Source organism: Lissotriton helveticus, chromosome 2_2 (assembly GCF_964261635.1).
Source record: "Lissotriton helveticus chromosome 2_2, aLisHel1.1, whole genome shotgun sequence".
Lineage (NCBI taxonomy): Eukaryota > Metazoa > Chordata > Amphibia > Caudata > Salamandridae > Lissotriton > Lissotriton helveticus.
The window spans coordinates 306,682,467-306,697,719 of NC_136060.1; the positions used below are offsets into that span (position 1 = coordinate 306,682,467).

Here is a 15,253-nt window from a genome sequence, read left to right on the forward strand (position 1 = left end):
AAGTTGGGCAAATGCAAGATCTTCCAGCAACCAGATGGGCGATGCACAAGAATTGTCTTAGCATCCTGTTTGCTCCCTTTGAAGGGCACACATATTTTACGTGTGCTTCTAACAGATCTGTCATGCAGAATTTAACACCGGGGGTCAACAGGATGGCTACATCTCCCTCTCTGCATACTCCATTGTGCTTCAAAAGAGTCATCTCTTCCCATTTAGGTCAGCCTATTGTGCGTTCTTGGGGGGAATTTCTCGCCTCATTCAAAGCTGAGCACTGGCTGGGAGTATCGTAACAACCTCTACAAATTTGCCTTCTGAAAGTTCAGGCAAGTAAAGGGTAAATTTTTAAAAGTTATTTTTCCTTAATATTTCTTAAAAATATGAGTTACAGTATTGTTATTTTAATCTGCACTCTGCTTTTCTACATTGGGCAGCTTGGCCTGCCACAATTTGTTGAGTTTTTTACTAATCAAAAAAGGTTATATAATAGGCAGAGCTGCAGGTTTAAACTGCAGCAGTCAGGCTACAATAGTAGATCTGAAGCCATGTTTTCCTTGTCAAACAATAAGTGCTGCAGTCCACAGATGACGTTTAAATTTCTATGCCACTGGTGCAGTTTCTAAACTATATAAAATGGCCTTATAGGTGAGTCAGATCAGGTATTATGCAATTTCTACAGGTTTTAGCAACTACACTGGGCTCTAGACAGCAGTGCTCCAGAGTGCAGAATCTACAAACCAACAATAAAAGTCAGCCAATATGTAGTTGATCACACTGAAAGGTGCATTTTCGGACAATGAGAATTTTCATGGAACCCTCACCGTTAATAGATGGTGATCTTGAAATGCTGAAGGAAAAAACATATTTAGCTACAGAACTAATAACTGCATTTACAATTTTAAAGGATACTTTAGAAAGTCACAAACATGAGAAAAAAGAATGTAAAGCAATATTAGTAGTGTAATCTTCTTTACAAGTGCTAATATAGCACAGAGTACCTTAGAACATTATCAACATCTCCATACTTCATGAACCTTATAAATTAAATGAACATTAAAGAACAATGAGTACACATGATTTGGCTTATAGTTTAGTCTCTGTACAGGCGGTTGCAATATCATCCTTTACTCCTTATGAAAACCTAGGTTACATGGTTGATACATGACTTTATTACGGTACGGATCAATGCTTTACTTTTTGAAGGTTGCCTCCTGAAAAAGATATAAGATGGGATACACCGTTTAAATATTCATTTGTGCAATTATTTCTGGAAAATGCCATATTTATTGCAGTGTTTATCTATGAAAATGTGTGTTTCAATAACGAATGTAAAGGTACTAATGGAGTTTCATGGCAGGTCTTTATTCAAGGAGCTCTTTATACCCACCTGAATTCTTGTCATCGCTATCAAATATGCCTGATTCCACGCGTAAATCAACTGCAATGACATGGAACATGTTAGCCGCAATGCCAGATTACCTGTTAGAGCAACCACAGCAGAAATGTATACTAACGTGATAAAACGTTCTCAACAGTAGAAATTGATTTGTGTCAAAAACGGGGTACTCGCAGCTACCATAAACCCGCCCACTGAACCCTTACTTTTTGTGATAGGTTTTGTTTTTGAGGGCATGGATAAACCTTTTTGAGGATTTAAGTCAAGAATGTGTCATAATATCACTCTACTGTTAGGGTCTGTATTTCGGTGTGGGTAACACACGTTCCAGCTGGTTATAACTAAGATGTATTTATAAATATGACAATGGTATTAAAAAGATGAATTCCAGCACTCAAAAACAGAAAATGAAGTGATAGGACAATGCATCAGCTTCAGAGAGTTCTGAAGATATTGAGGGCCTTATTTACAACAAAGTGACTCAGCGCGGTGCCGCAAGCCATTTTCCTGCGCCACACTGAGTCACTACATAGCACAGGGATGTGTCATATCGACAACGATATGATGGATGCCTGTGCACCCCCTGCGGTGGGGCTCAATTGGCTGCTATGTCCCGACATAGGCATCCTTGCACCATAGTGCAAGGATGACTGCTTTGTGGGGAGATTGTTTTTGTACAGGAAGGGACACCTTCCTGCACAAAAAAAATCTCAAGAGGTGATGTCCTCTTTCTTTGCATGCTGCAGAATGCAGCACATTTAGAAAGAGGGAAAAAAAGAGGAGACATTAAAAAATGACTCCTCATTGTGCCTCCCTACGCCTCCCCTGGTGAGGTGTAGCATTCTGACACATTACCAGGTTTACGATTTCTCGTAAATCTGGAAAAGCAGATGCAAGCCCGGGGTGTTGCATGGGAACACACATAGCAACACACATGGCACACCCCTTTCAAGCAAAGTGCTGCGTGTAAAGGGGCCGTATTTGCAAGGACACAAAAAGACACGCCGGGTGGCTTTAGGTGTCCTTGTAAATATGGGGTAGCAAGATGCGCCTACGGTGCCTCACTTTTTCCCATATTAAAAGTGACACACTGGCGGCACAAGGGGCTTGTAAATAAGCCCCATGGTTTCCAATCAGCGTCTTTTGCTGGTAGGTGTTCTTAGCTATTTGTATGTAGGCGCTGAGCACTACATTGCATCGCATTCTGGGCGCAAGAACTTTTCAGGCTTATCTCTGAAGAGAAGCACTGTGCCTATTGCCTGTTTGAATGTGCAGTTTGTGTCTGTAGTAGTGTGACTGGCTTTAGGTATTTCTCAATATTCTGAATTTAAACTTAAAAGTTAGACCTCCATCTTGCTTGTTGTAAACGTTTGGGCATGGGTCTGTCTGGACCTTGTTGATGCTTCCTGAATTTGGAACTAGTGTTCGGGCATATTATCAAGAAACAGCGTTAAAATTATCGCTGCTTTAGGGGCAGGAAACTGCCGCTAAAGCGGCGATAATGGGCTTGATAATATGCCCTTGTGAATTCTAATAGGAGCCCAGGTTCTGGTGTGAACATGGGCTTCTATGGGAATTCTCAAGGGCATATTATCAAGCCCAATATCGCCGCTTTAGCGGCAGTTTCCGGCCACTAAAGCAGCAATAATTGTAATGCCCTTCTTGATAATATGCCCTGTTGTTTGGTCCCCTTTGGCTAGGAGGAAGCCTGAAGGCTCCTGATGAAGTTCTGCTGATGTGATCTCCTGTTAATGTTGCCTGCATGGAAGCCACCATCTATAGACCAAGAAGTCGAGGCATGTGGACACAGTGACTTGAAGCCTATAGGTACAGGTGAGATGAGTAGCTATCCTATCTGGTGAGCACTCCATCTCTGTACGAACTAGTGTTGTTTTTGCTTCCTTTGTTTCACCTTGCTGCTGTTGCGGTGATCCAGGCCCTAGTTGTCTTGCCAGCAAACTGGACCCGCAAGGCCTGGGTGGTATGAGAGATGGCCTCCGAGACATTAGTTTGGCCGCCCTCCCAATCGTCACAGAGGCTGGTCAATCCGGAGTTACCTGGAGGTTCAGGGGCTCCCAGGTAGCACACGATTCCTATTTTGGGAAGCCGATATCCTTAAACCTAAACCCAGGAGCTAATCTTACATCCCTGAATGCAGTAAATACACTTTCAGAACTCTGAAACACTAACCATTTCCTTTGCAGGTTACAAGGTACAATGTATGTTGTATGCCATTGAATTTCCATGTCAGGAATTCACAGACACTAAAGACTTGAACAGTAAAATTACTGAAATGTAAGAAAGTAACAACATTTCCACAGGGGGGATTGCGATCCTCGACTTTAAAGTTTCTTGGTAGCATTCAGTTATTGATCACAATAATGATATGTGGCAACATATTGCTTAATCTTACCAAGTTTTCCATAACTGCATTGTTGTGGAATTTGTATTGTGTACTTTGCTTACAGGTTTTTGCAGATGTTCACGATTATGTAATTATCATGAGCAGTACATAGTGTGCATCTCTCTGAGCCTTGGCTTTCTACTTTGTGGCATATTATCCATTTATTGAGTAATATGTTAGTTCACGTATATCCATAGAGTCACAGATGCTTACTGAAGATATTTGTCCTTTGCAGACTCAGTATTCTAAGCCTGATCCTGCCCTGATCTGCCTCATTTTTTAGTGTTTGGTGCCCACTGGTCCCAGAGAAAAATGCACAATTTAAAAATGAATTAAGGCTACTCATAATATGGCATTTAGTGCTAACCGACCACATTTTGTTTGCCTAACTTGAAGACTGGATGAGGCATACTGTTGTGAACTTAGAAGAAAGTGTGTCGTGGGAAGAGTCTAGAAGGATTCAGATGTGCTGCTCGATCCCATCTCTTGCATCTACACTGACTCAGGTTACTTTCTCTGACAAAACAGAACTACCAATAATTATGCTGAATATACACTTTACTCAAATTTGACACACCGTGTGCACATTTTAGATCAGTGAGTCCCAATCTGTGGTCCAGGGACCGCTGGGGGTCTACGAAGACTGCTCAGGGGGTCTGCGACTGCTTAGAATTTGTGCAATTATTCCTGGAAAATGCCATATTTATTGCATTGTTTATCTATGAAAATGTGTGTTTCAATAACGAATGTAAAGGTACTAATGGAGTTTCATGGCAGGTCTTTATTCAAGGAGCTCTTTTTACCCACCTGAATTCTTGTCATCGCTATCAAATATGCTTGATTCCACGCGTAAATCACCTGCAATGACATGGAACATGTTAGCCGCAATGCCAGATTACCTGTTAGAGCAACCACAGCAGAAATGTATACTAACGTGATAAAACGTTCTCAACAGTAGAAATTGATTTGTGTCAAAAACTCGCAGCTACCATAAACCCGCCCACTGAACCCTTACTTTTTGTGATAGGTTTTGTTTTTGAGGGCATGGATAAACCTTTTTGAGGATTTAAGTCAAGAATGTGTCATAATATCACTCTACTGTTAGGGTCTGTATTTCGGTGTGGGTAACACACGTTCCAGCTGGTTATAACTAGGATGTATTTATAAATATGAAAATGGTATTAAAAAGATGAATTCCAGCACTCAAAAACAGAAAATGAAGTGATAGGACAATGCATCAGCTTCACAGAGTTCTGAAGATATTGAGGGCCTTATTTACAACAAAATGACTCAGCGCGGTGTCGCAAACCATTTTCCTGCGCCACACTGAGTCACTACATAGCACAGGGATGAGTCATATCGACAACGATATGATGGATGCCTGTGCACGCCCTGCGCTGGCGCTCAATTGGCTGCCATGTCCCGACATAGGCACCCTTGCACCATAGTGCAAGGGGGCCTGCTTTGCGGGGAGATTGTTTTTGTACAGGAAGGGACACCTTCCTGCAGAAAAAAAATCTCAAGAGGTGATATCCTCTTTCTTTGCATGCTGCAGAATGCAGCACACTTAGAAAGAGGGAAAAAAGAGGAGAAATTAAAACATTTCTCCTTATTGTGCCTCCCTACGCCTCCCCTGGTGAGGTGTAGCATTCTGACACATTACCAGGTTTACGATTTCTCGTAAATCTGGAATAGCAGATGCAAGCCCGGGGTGTTGCATGGGAACACACATAGCAACACACATGGCACACCCCTTTCAAGCAAAGTGCTGCGTGTAAAGGGGCCGTATTTGCAAGGACACAAAAAGTCACGCTGGGTGGCTTTAGGTGTCCTTGTAAATATGGGGTAGCAAGATGCGCTTATGGTGCCTCACTTTTTCCCATATTAAAAGTGACACACTGGCGGCACAAGGGGCTTGTAAATAAGCCCCATGGTTTCCAATCAGCGCCTTCTGCTGGTAGGTGTTCTTAGCTATTTGTATGTAGGCGCTGAGCACTGCATTGCATCGCATTCTGAGAGTAAGAACTTTTCAGGCTTATCTCTGAAGAGAAGCACTGTGCCTATTGCCTGTTTGAATGTGCAGTTTGTGTCTGTAGTAGTGTGACTGGCTTTAGGTATTTCTCAATATTCTGAATTTAAACTTAAAAGTTAGACCTCCATCTTGCTTGTTGTAAACGTTTGGGCATGGGTCTGTCTGGACCTTGTTGATGCTTCCTGAATTTGGAACTAGTGTTGGGGCATTTTATCAAGAAACAGCGTTAAAATTATCGCTGCTTTAGCGGCAGAAAACTGCAGCTAAAACGGCGATAATGGGCTTGATAATATGCCCTTGTGAATTCTAATAGGAGCCCAGGTTCTGGTGTGAACATGGGCTTCTATGGGAATTCTCAAGGGTATATTATCAAGCCCATTATCGCCGCTTTAGCTGCAGTTTCCGGCCACTAAAGCAGCAATAATTGTAATGCCCTTCTTGATAATATGCCCTGTTGTTTGGTCCCCTTTGGCTAGGAGGAAGCCTGAAGGCTCCTGATGAAGTTCTGCTGATGTGATCTCCTGTTAATGTTGCCTGCATGGAAGCCACCATCTATAGACCAAGAAGTCGAGGCATGTGGACACAGTGACTTGAAGCCTATAGGTACAGGTGAGATGAGTAGCTATCCTATCTGGTGAGCACTCCATCTCTGTACGAACTAGTGTTGTTTTTGCTTCCTTTGTTTCACCTTGCTGCTGTTGCGGTGATCCAGGCCCTAGTTGTCTTGCCAGCAAACTGGACCCGCAAAGCCTGGGTGGTATGAGAGATGGCCTCCGAGACATTAGTTTGGCCGCCCTCCCAATCGTCACAGAGGCTGGTCAATCCGGAGTTACCTGGAGGTTCAGGGGCTCCCAGGTAGCACACGATTCCTTTTTGGGAAGCCGATGTCCTTAAACCTAAACCCAGGAGCTAATCTTACATCCCTGAATGCAGTAAATACACTTTCAGAACTCTGAGACACTAACCATTTCCTTTGCAGGTTACAAGGTACAGTGTGTGTTGAATGCCATTGAATTTGCATGTCAGGAATTCACAAACACTGAAGACTTGAACAGTAAAATTACTGAAATGTAAGAGAGTAACTAAATAGCCACAGAGGGGATTGCGATCCTCGACTTTAAAGTGTCTTGGTAGCATTCAGTTATTGATCACAATAATGATATGTGGCAACATATTGCTCAATCTTACCAAGGATTCCAAAACTGCATTGTTGTAGAATTTGTATTGTGTTCTTTGCTTTCATTTTTGTGCAGATGTTCGCGATTATGAAATGATCTTGAACAGTACATACGGGCACATGCATCAATATTGTATTTTGCGATTCCTTAATTGCGAAAAATAAGGAATCGCAATTAAGGAATTGCAAAATGCAATGCATCAAAAAAATCGCTTAAAAAATAGAGATTCCCTAAAATTCCTTAATTGCGATTCTCTAATTGAGAATCGCAATTAGGGAATGCCACCCCATTCATTCCTATGGGCCTAGAGGCCCATAGGAATGAATGGGAATGACATTCTTAATTTGCGATTCACCATTAGAAATTCGCAAATTAAGAATGCAATTTCAAGGGTGCAGGGGTGTCCAAAGGACACCCTGTTGCACCCCTGAAATTTGCCATTAAGTACATTTTTGGGAAACAACCTTTACAACGCAACTTTTACAACGCACTACCATTACAACGAAACTTTTACAACGCAAAAACTTTTACAACGCATACCATTACAACGCATGTTTTTACAACGCAAGTACTTTTACAACGCATACCATTACAACGTAAGTATTGGTAAGTATATAATTATATTTAAAATGTTATATGTTTGGGTTTTTTTAAGGGGTATTTTTAGGGTTCAGGGTCAGTTTTTAGTTTTTGGGTAAAGGGGTATTTTTAGGGTACAGGGTCAGTTTTAAGTTTTTGGGTAAAGGGGTATTTTTAGGGTTCAGGGTCAGTTTTCAGTTTTTGGGTAAAGGGGTATTTTTAGGGTTCAGGGTCAGTTTTCAGTTTTTGGGTAAAGGGATATTTTTAGGGTTCAGGGTCAGTTTTCAGTTTTTGGGTAAAGGGGTATTTTTAGGGTTCAGGGTCAGTTTTCAGTTTTTGGGTAAAGGGGTATTTTTAAGGTTCAGGGCCAGTTTTCAGTTTTTGGGTAAAGGGGTATTTTTAGGGCTCAGGGTCAGTTTTGGGTTTTTGGGGTACAGGGGTATTTTTAGGGTTCAGGGACAGTTTTGGGTTTTTGGGGTACAGGGGTATTTTTAGGGTTCAGGGACAGTTTTGGGTTTTTGGGGTACAGGGGTATTTTTAGGGTTCAGGGTTATTTTGGGGTTTTTGGGGTACAGGGGTACAGGAAAAAAAAATTAAATTAATTTAATTAAATTAAATTAAATTATATTAATTACAATTAATTTAAAATAAAAAAAATATTATATACTTACCAATACTTACGTTGTAATGGTATGCGTTGTAAAGGTACTTGCGTTGTAAAAACATGCGTTGTAATGGTATGCGTTGTAAAAGTTTTTGCGTTGTAAAAAATTCGTTGTAACGGTATGCGTTGTAAAAGTATGCGTTGTAACGTCATACATCCACATTTTTCACACACACATGCCCCAAGGGCATGTGTGTGTGTAAAATGGCACTTTGAAAAAAGCACTTTTGTGCATTTTTCAAAGTTTTCGCAAATTACCATGAAGGTCAACTTCATGGTAATTTGCACCCCTTATTTGCGAATTCGCAAATTTTAAAAGTTTGATGCATTGCATTTAAGGAATCTCAATTTGAGATTCCTTAAATGCAATCGCAATTTAAGAAATCGCAAATTTGCGATTTCTTAAATTGCGAGAACAACAAAATGCATAATGCATCCCAAAAATGGAAATTGCATTCGCAAAACGGCAGAATTTTGCGATTCGCACCGTTTGCGAATGCAAATTCCTTTGATGCATGTCCCTGATAGTGTGCATCTCTCTGGGCCTTGGCTTTCTAATTTGTAGTACATTATCAATCTATTGAGTAATATGTTAGTTCACGTATATACATAGAATCACGGATGCTTACTGAAGATATTTGTCCTTTGCAGACTCAGTATTCTAAGCCTGATCCTGCCCTGATCTGCCTCATTTTGTAGTGTTTGGTGGCCACTGGTCCCAGAGAAAAAAGGCAGAATTTAAAAACGAATTGAGGCTACTCATAATATGGCATTTAGTGCTAACCGACCACATTTTGCTTGCCTAACTTGAAGACTGGATGAGGCATACTGTTGTGAACTTAGAAGAAAGTGTGTCGTGGGTATGAGTCTAGAAGGATTCAGATGTGCTGCTCGATCCCATCTCTTGCATCTACACTGACTCAGGTTACTTTCTCTGACAAAACAGAACTACCAATAATTATGCTGAATATACACTTTACTCAAATTTGATACACCGTGTGCACATTTTAGATCAGTGAGTCCCAGTCTGTGGTCCAGGGACCCCTGGGGGTCCACGAAGACTACTCAGGGGGTCTGCGACTGCTTAGAAAATTAAACAGTAACAGACTGATGAAGTGTATATAAATAAAGAAGCCAAATTCAAAATTGTAAAATAGTTTGTAAATGTGAAAGAATTTGAAATTTGAGAATAAAAATTAAGTTTGCATTCATAGATTGATTCGTTGGAGCAGTCCAAGTGTATTAAACAGAATACAGTATGTATGATGAGGGGTCTCAATCGAAGCTCCAGCCTTCTCATCTCAATTTATTTTTAAAATTGTTTTATGTTTGTGAATTAAATGAAATATTTTAGCAATTGCGTATTTGTTTTGTGAATACATGTTTCCGTATGGTTTGTATACTGCTTTGTGGTTCAAATCATCAAACCTGCTTCCGGTAATTACTCAGTAGGGGTCCCCAGATTCCAATAATGACTCAGTGGGGGTCCCCGGTTACAATGACGATTAAGTGAGATTCCACAGAAGTCAATGGTTGAGAACCACTGTTTAAGATTATTCCTTGTTCATAGTTTACGCCACAGTAAAGGAATATGGCTTCACTTTCACTGCTTGAAGGACAATGAGGGGCAGATTTACAAGGAACTGATGTATCTGCATTGATGCGTCAGTTTCCTTGAGCCAGTGCCAAATGTCCTTGCGCCAACATGGATGCGCTGTATTTACAATACAGTGCTCCATGGCGCAAGGATTAACAGATGCGTCAGAATTTCTGACGCATCTGTTGGCCCAAAAGTGACGCATTGCTGGAGTTGCTCAGGAAAGTGACGCAACTCCAGCAATGCACCACAACAGAAAGGTGAGTCCCATTCAAAAAGCCCTGCGTCATTCCTTACTCCTGGTCTGGCATAGGGATTTTGACGCAGTGAAGGCATAAAGGGATGCAGTGAAATGTTGTACATTTTACTGCGTCAGTTCTACATGGCTTTTTTTGCGGGGAACACCGACCTTGCATACATTATACTTGATGCAAGTATAATGTGACGCAGGGTTTTACAACGTGATGCATCTCCCTAGATGCGTCACATTGTTAAATGGGCCGCAACTTTTACGCGTCCGCTGCGTCACAAAAGTGACACAACAGAGGCACAAAAGTGACGCAAGGGGCTTGTAAGTCTGCCCCCTTATACCTGATGCAGGTATAATGTGACACAGGGCTTTACAACGTGACACATCTCCCTAGGTGCTTCACATTGTAAATTGGCTGCATTGTTTGCACCGCAGTTGTGTCATAAAATGTGACGCAATGGTGGCGCAAGGAGGCGCAAGGGGCTTCTAAATCTGCCCCTGTGTATCCACAACACATGCTTTATGATGGCTGTACCTTCTGCTGCTGTGACGATATCCGCTGCTGATCCAGTTGCTTCCTCAGACTTACAGAGAGTCTCATCCACGCTTGCCCCGAAGGGAGCAACGTGTGATTGGTCAGGATGTTTCAACTGTCCTGCCTCTGTTAGAGAGAAAGTGGAGAGGTTGGGGATGAGGGAGCGAGAGACAGAGAGAGCGCGAAAGGAGAGAGAGAGAGAGAGATACACAGCGATGGAAAGAGAAAAAAGATTTCGAGAGAAAGACATAAAGAAAGAGTGATGACGACCAGAAAGAGAGAGGAAATAGATTTCAAAGAAATAGGATGGGATGTGAAAAGAGAAACATAAAAGAGGACCAGGTTAAACCAAATGTATTCCAATTTACCAGTGACTTGTCACTTTATGAAACTAGACTTCGAAGCAGTAAGTAGAGAGTGAGACTCGTTATAAAAGCCCAGGCAGACCTCATACCAAAATGCTTTTGACATAACTACGTACCAATAATCTATTTAAAAACTATACAGTTTTCAACACGCGTGTTGGTACCTTTTTATGACACAACGTTTTTTAATTACAAAGTTATGAATTAATAACATTGGATGTGTAACATCACAAACAATTAATTCAAAGAACCTAGGGCCATATTACCAAGGGGAAGTATCGCCGCTTTTTCGGTGAATGTTGCCGAGAAAGCGACGATACTTTTAGTGCTCTATTAACAAGGGCATGCTAACGCCTGCCTCAAGCCCACTTTGCATGTCAGCGAGAAACATCGCTGACATGCAAAGTGGTCGTTCCCACGTCCAACCACATGTAAAATGTGGTTGCAGGTGGTAGCACCCTATTACCAAGGCAGACGTTGGGAAAAGGAGACCTGCGATAAACTCGTTTATCGCAGTCTCCCAACGCCTGCTCTGATCAGGCATTAGGCATTGATAACATGGGGGTGTGGATCATAAAACTGAATCCACCCCCCCATATTATGAAGGCACACATAAGCGCGTGACAACAATGCTGTTGTTGTTGTATAAGCTTTATTCGAGAGAGTTCTCATAAAAGCACATAAAATCAAACAATACACAAAATACATAGCCTGAGTAAAAAGACATTAAACACAGTACAGCTCATACAAAATTTAGACTTAAAACAGTTTTGTACATTTTACATAAAAACTATAAAAAAGGGAACCCCAAATTACCCGCTGCCCCCCAGAAAACGTCGTCGTATCGCCCATGCCCAACCCAAATATTTCGCTACCCCCATAATTATCGAATCCTGGGTAGTTGTGCACAAAATTCTTAGGGCCACTACACTATCCCGTGTCCCCAGGTTTCTGCACACCGGCGAGAGCCACTTTCTCCTCGGTTTTGCATAAGCCTGACACACGAAAAGAAAATGGCCTATACTCTCCACAGCATTCTCACAAACGGGACATAGGTTATTAGTAGGACTGTGCCAGCTTGATGTTAATTTCTTAAGGGGGATGGATCCTGCCCTTAGCTGGAAGACAAGTTTCCTGTCCATAGGTACAGTAATATCAACCCAGTATTTTTCAAGGACAGGTACAATTTTAATCTCCAGGAAACGGCCGGACATGGAGCCTGCCCTGGTGTCATTCAGCATCTTGCCTCCCACCCAGTCCCAATATTGCTCCTTGATGGCTTCTTTACTTGGGAAGGACTCTCCCTCGGGGTTATTCCACAAATTCGAAAACCCTATGTTAACCAACATGGTCTTCAGATTTTTTAACCATTTTATCTTGTGGAAGATGTCTTCCTTGATTATCCACAAAAAGCCCTCCGCGTACTGCCTTATTTCTGGAGTCGTCCAAAGGCGTCTCCAGTAGAGGACCGGTCGCAGTCGGGCTCTGTCGACAATCGTACGTCTGCCTAACTCCAAGAACAATGGGGTTAGGGGGGTACTCTGTGGAAGTCCAGTAATCCCGCGCATGAACTTGTTCTCGGAAGTCTGGAGAGCCACCAGACTATTCCATGCCCAAAGTTCTGCGCCATATAAAGTGGCACCCAGGACCTTCGCATCGTAAACTGTCATTACTGGTTTTATTGGTTTTGTTTTTGATTTACGATGTTCTCCCCTTAGGGCACCTGAAAGCTGTTGGTGCTTTAGGACTACTTTATTCACATGATGCGTCCAGGCATTCCCCCCCGCAATCTGCACTCCCAAATACGTAAATTCCTTAACTATATCAAGCCTGCTATTGTTTAGAGTTATATTTGGGTTACTCTTACGTCCTGCAGAGAAAACCATTAATTTGGTTTTTCCTACATTCACCTCTAATCCATGCTCCATGCAGAAAGCATCAAAAATGCTTAATGCACGTTGCAATCCCATGGGGGTCTTAGACAAAACAAGAGTGTCGTCAGCGAACATCAGGATCGGAACCCTGATGTCCGCTAACGATGGGGCATCTACACTAGCCCTCATCATTCTCTCTACTATCCCGTTAATGAATAACGAGAAAAGTAGAGGGGCCATGGAACAGCCCTGCCTGACACCCCTTTCCACTGGGAAGTCCAACGTTGTTTCACTACTTCCGCCCCATTGTACTCTAGCGGAATTGGATTCATGTAGCCGCATAATTAGTGTTAGCAGTTCAGCAGGGATACCTAGCCTATAAAGGACCGACCAGAGCTTACGCCGGGGAACTAAGTCAAACGCCGCCCGTAGGTCGACAAACGCGACGTACAGGCTACCCTTTCCCAGCTCAACGGTCTTCCACCGCAATATAGTGAATCAATGCTTGTTTTCAAGCGCTAATGTTCCCTATCACCGGCTATCGGCGGATTTAATATCGCCTATGTGTTGCGCGTTGATAATGACGCGCTAACACGGAGATAAAATCCGGCGATAGCCGGCGATAGGGAACTGTGCGATGTGCGTTTTTTAACGCACATCTTGGTAATATGGCCCCTACTTTTAAAGTGAAGTTAAGAATACATTAAAACATTTTATCACGAAGAGTCTTGAAAAAATAAACGGACATTTGTTCTTGGGAGATGCTGTCTGAGAGAAAAACGGGTGAAAGGCAGAGAGAGACAGAGACAAGAAAAAAGTGTGAGTCTGCGTGCGTGTGTTTGTGGCTGTGTGCATGCCTGTGTGGGTATGTTAACTATTATTCCTAAACGATCTGTATTGCCTCATCTTTTAAAATATTTATAACGGCTCTTTGCCCACCAATTTTGGCATGTTTTGTGACAGATTGCATCAATTTAAGACTTTAAAGATCTAATGGAACTCAAATCAAATGGGTCTGTCTTGAATCAGGAAATGTGGAGCTTACAGAAACCTCTATAGCTCCTAAGAAATCGTGGGGCAGATTAGCAAGAACCTCGTTAAAATTATCGCTGTTTTAGCGGCAGGTAACTCTGCAGGACATCTAACCTGGGCTTCTATTGGCATTCCATGACGCATATTAGCAAGCCCATTATCGGCATTTTAGCGGCAGTTTCCTGCCGCTAAAACAGCGATAATTTTAACGAGGTTCTTGCTAATATGCCTCCTTATTTGTACAAGAAATTTCCACAAACCTACACACCTCTCACTGTCCCATGACTGTTTGAGCTTTCTTTTTGAGAATCTACAGTACAGTTCTCCCACTTCATTAGTTCGCCAGACAAGTTTAAAAAAATCAAAACTGACTGAGTTATATTAGCAAAATCAGCCCTGTCACGCATTGTGGGTTAGATTCCCGCATTTGTGTAATATACCTGCATCTCCACAAGCATCTAATGTCTTCACACAATTAAGAGCCATCAGCCCCATGGTCAGGATACTAGCCAAAGAAGGGCCACACTAACTTTAGAATCCTGACTTGTTGCCTGGGGACATCGTCGTGGTGATAGGTGGTAACTGGCTGCATAAATGTGTAACAGCCATGTGGTCCTCCAGCGGTGCTCCAGTTGGACTCTGTAAAGTCCACCCTAGACGAAGGCCGAACCAACCACCTCAAGCACTCCTGCTGCTGTTTGGTTAAGGCAGGCTCATTGAAAGATGACATGGTGATGTAACAGGAACAGTGTCTTCATTAAGAACTAGTCTTATAGCTGAGTCAGAAGTAATACATCCTGCCATCTTGGCATCCACCAACATTAATCCTTAATATTACTGCATTCGACTCAAACATGGATATTTTGCCTTACAGACAACACCCCCTTTCCTCTGAGTGAATACTTCACACACCAGACCTCAGTCACTCTTTGTATTGGTGTAACCAGGTATGGTTGCATTTGCCAATCTAATTTTTGTTATGAAACTTCGTGATGCTCTTTGGACGAGACCTGTCCTCTTGCAGTCAGCTTGGATGTATGGAATAAAACTTATTTGGGGGTTGTGGTCATTTCCTATGCAATGATACATCTTACTTCGTCATCTTCGATCTCAGAAAGTACAATCATAATCAGAAAGTGCTACGAAATGGGGTGGAAACAGAATGCTCAAGTAAAAGAATAAGTGGAACAAATATACAATAACACAAACAAAGGAGAAAGTAACAATTTTAACTGTGAAGTAGTGAAGGTACAGAGGAATATTCCCACATCAAATGGCTACACTATGAAAATTAATTACATCAAGTGCCACTCCAGAGAAATAATTCATCGAGGGTCTTCATCAGGACTT

The 15,253-nt window shown here is 42.1% G+C and overlaps 1 protein-coding gene across 2 annotated transcripts in view; it reads right to left on the bottom strand.

Annotated features, from left to right (window-relative positions):
• LOC144821810 (uncharacterized) overlaps nt 1–15,253 on the bottom strand; it is a 336,838-nt gene that overhangs the window by 43,981 nt on the left and 277,604 nt on the right. For both annotated transcript variants that reach the window (XM_078678984.1, XM_078678985.1), the window contains exons 7-8: nt 10,633–10,758; nt 4,605–4,655 (exon numbers count right to left, since the gene is read on the bottom strand). In XM_078678984.1, coding sequence (XP_078535110.1) covers nt 4,605–4,655; nt 10,633–10,758 — 177 coding nt within the window. The remainder of the gene's footprint in view (nt 1–4,604; nt 4,656–10,632; nt 10,759–15,253) is intronic.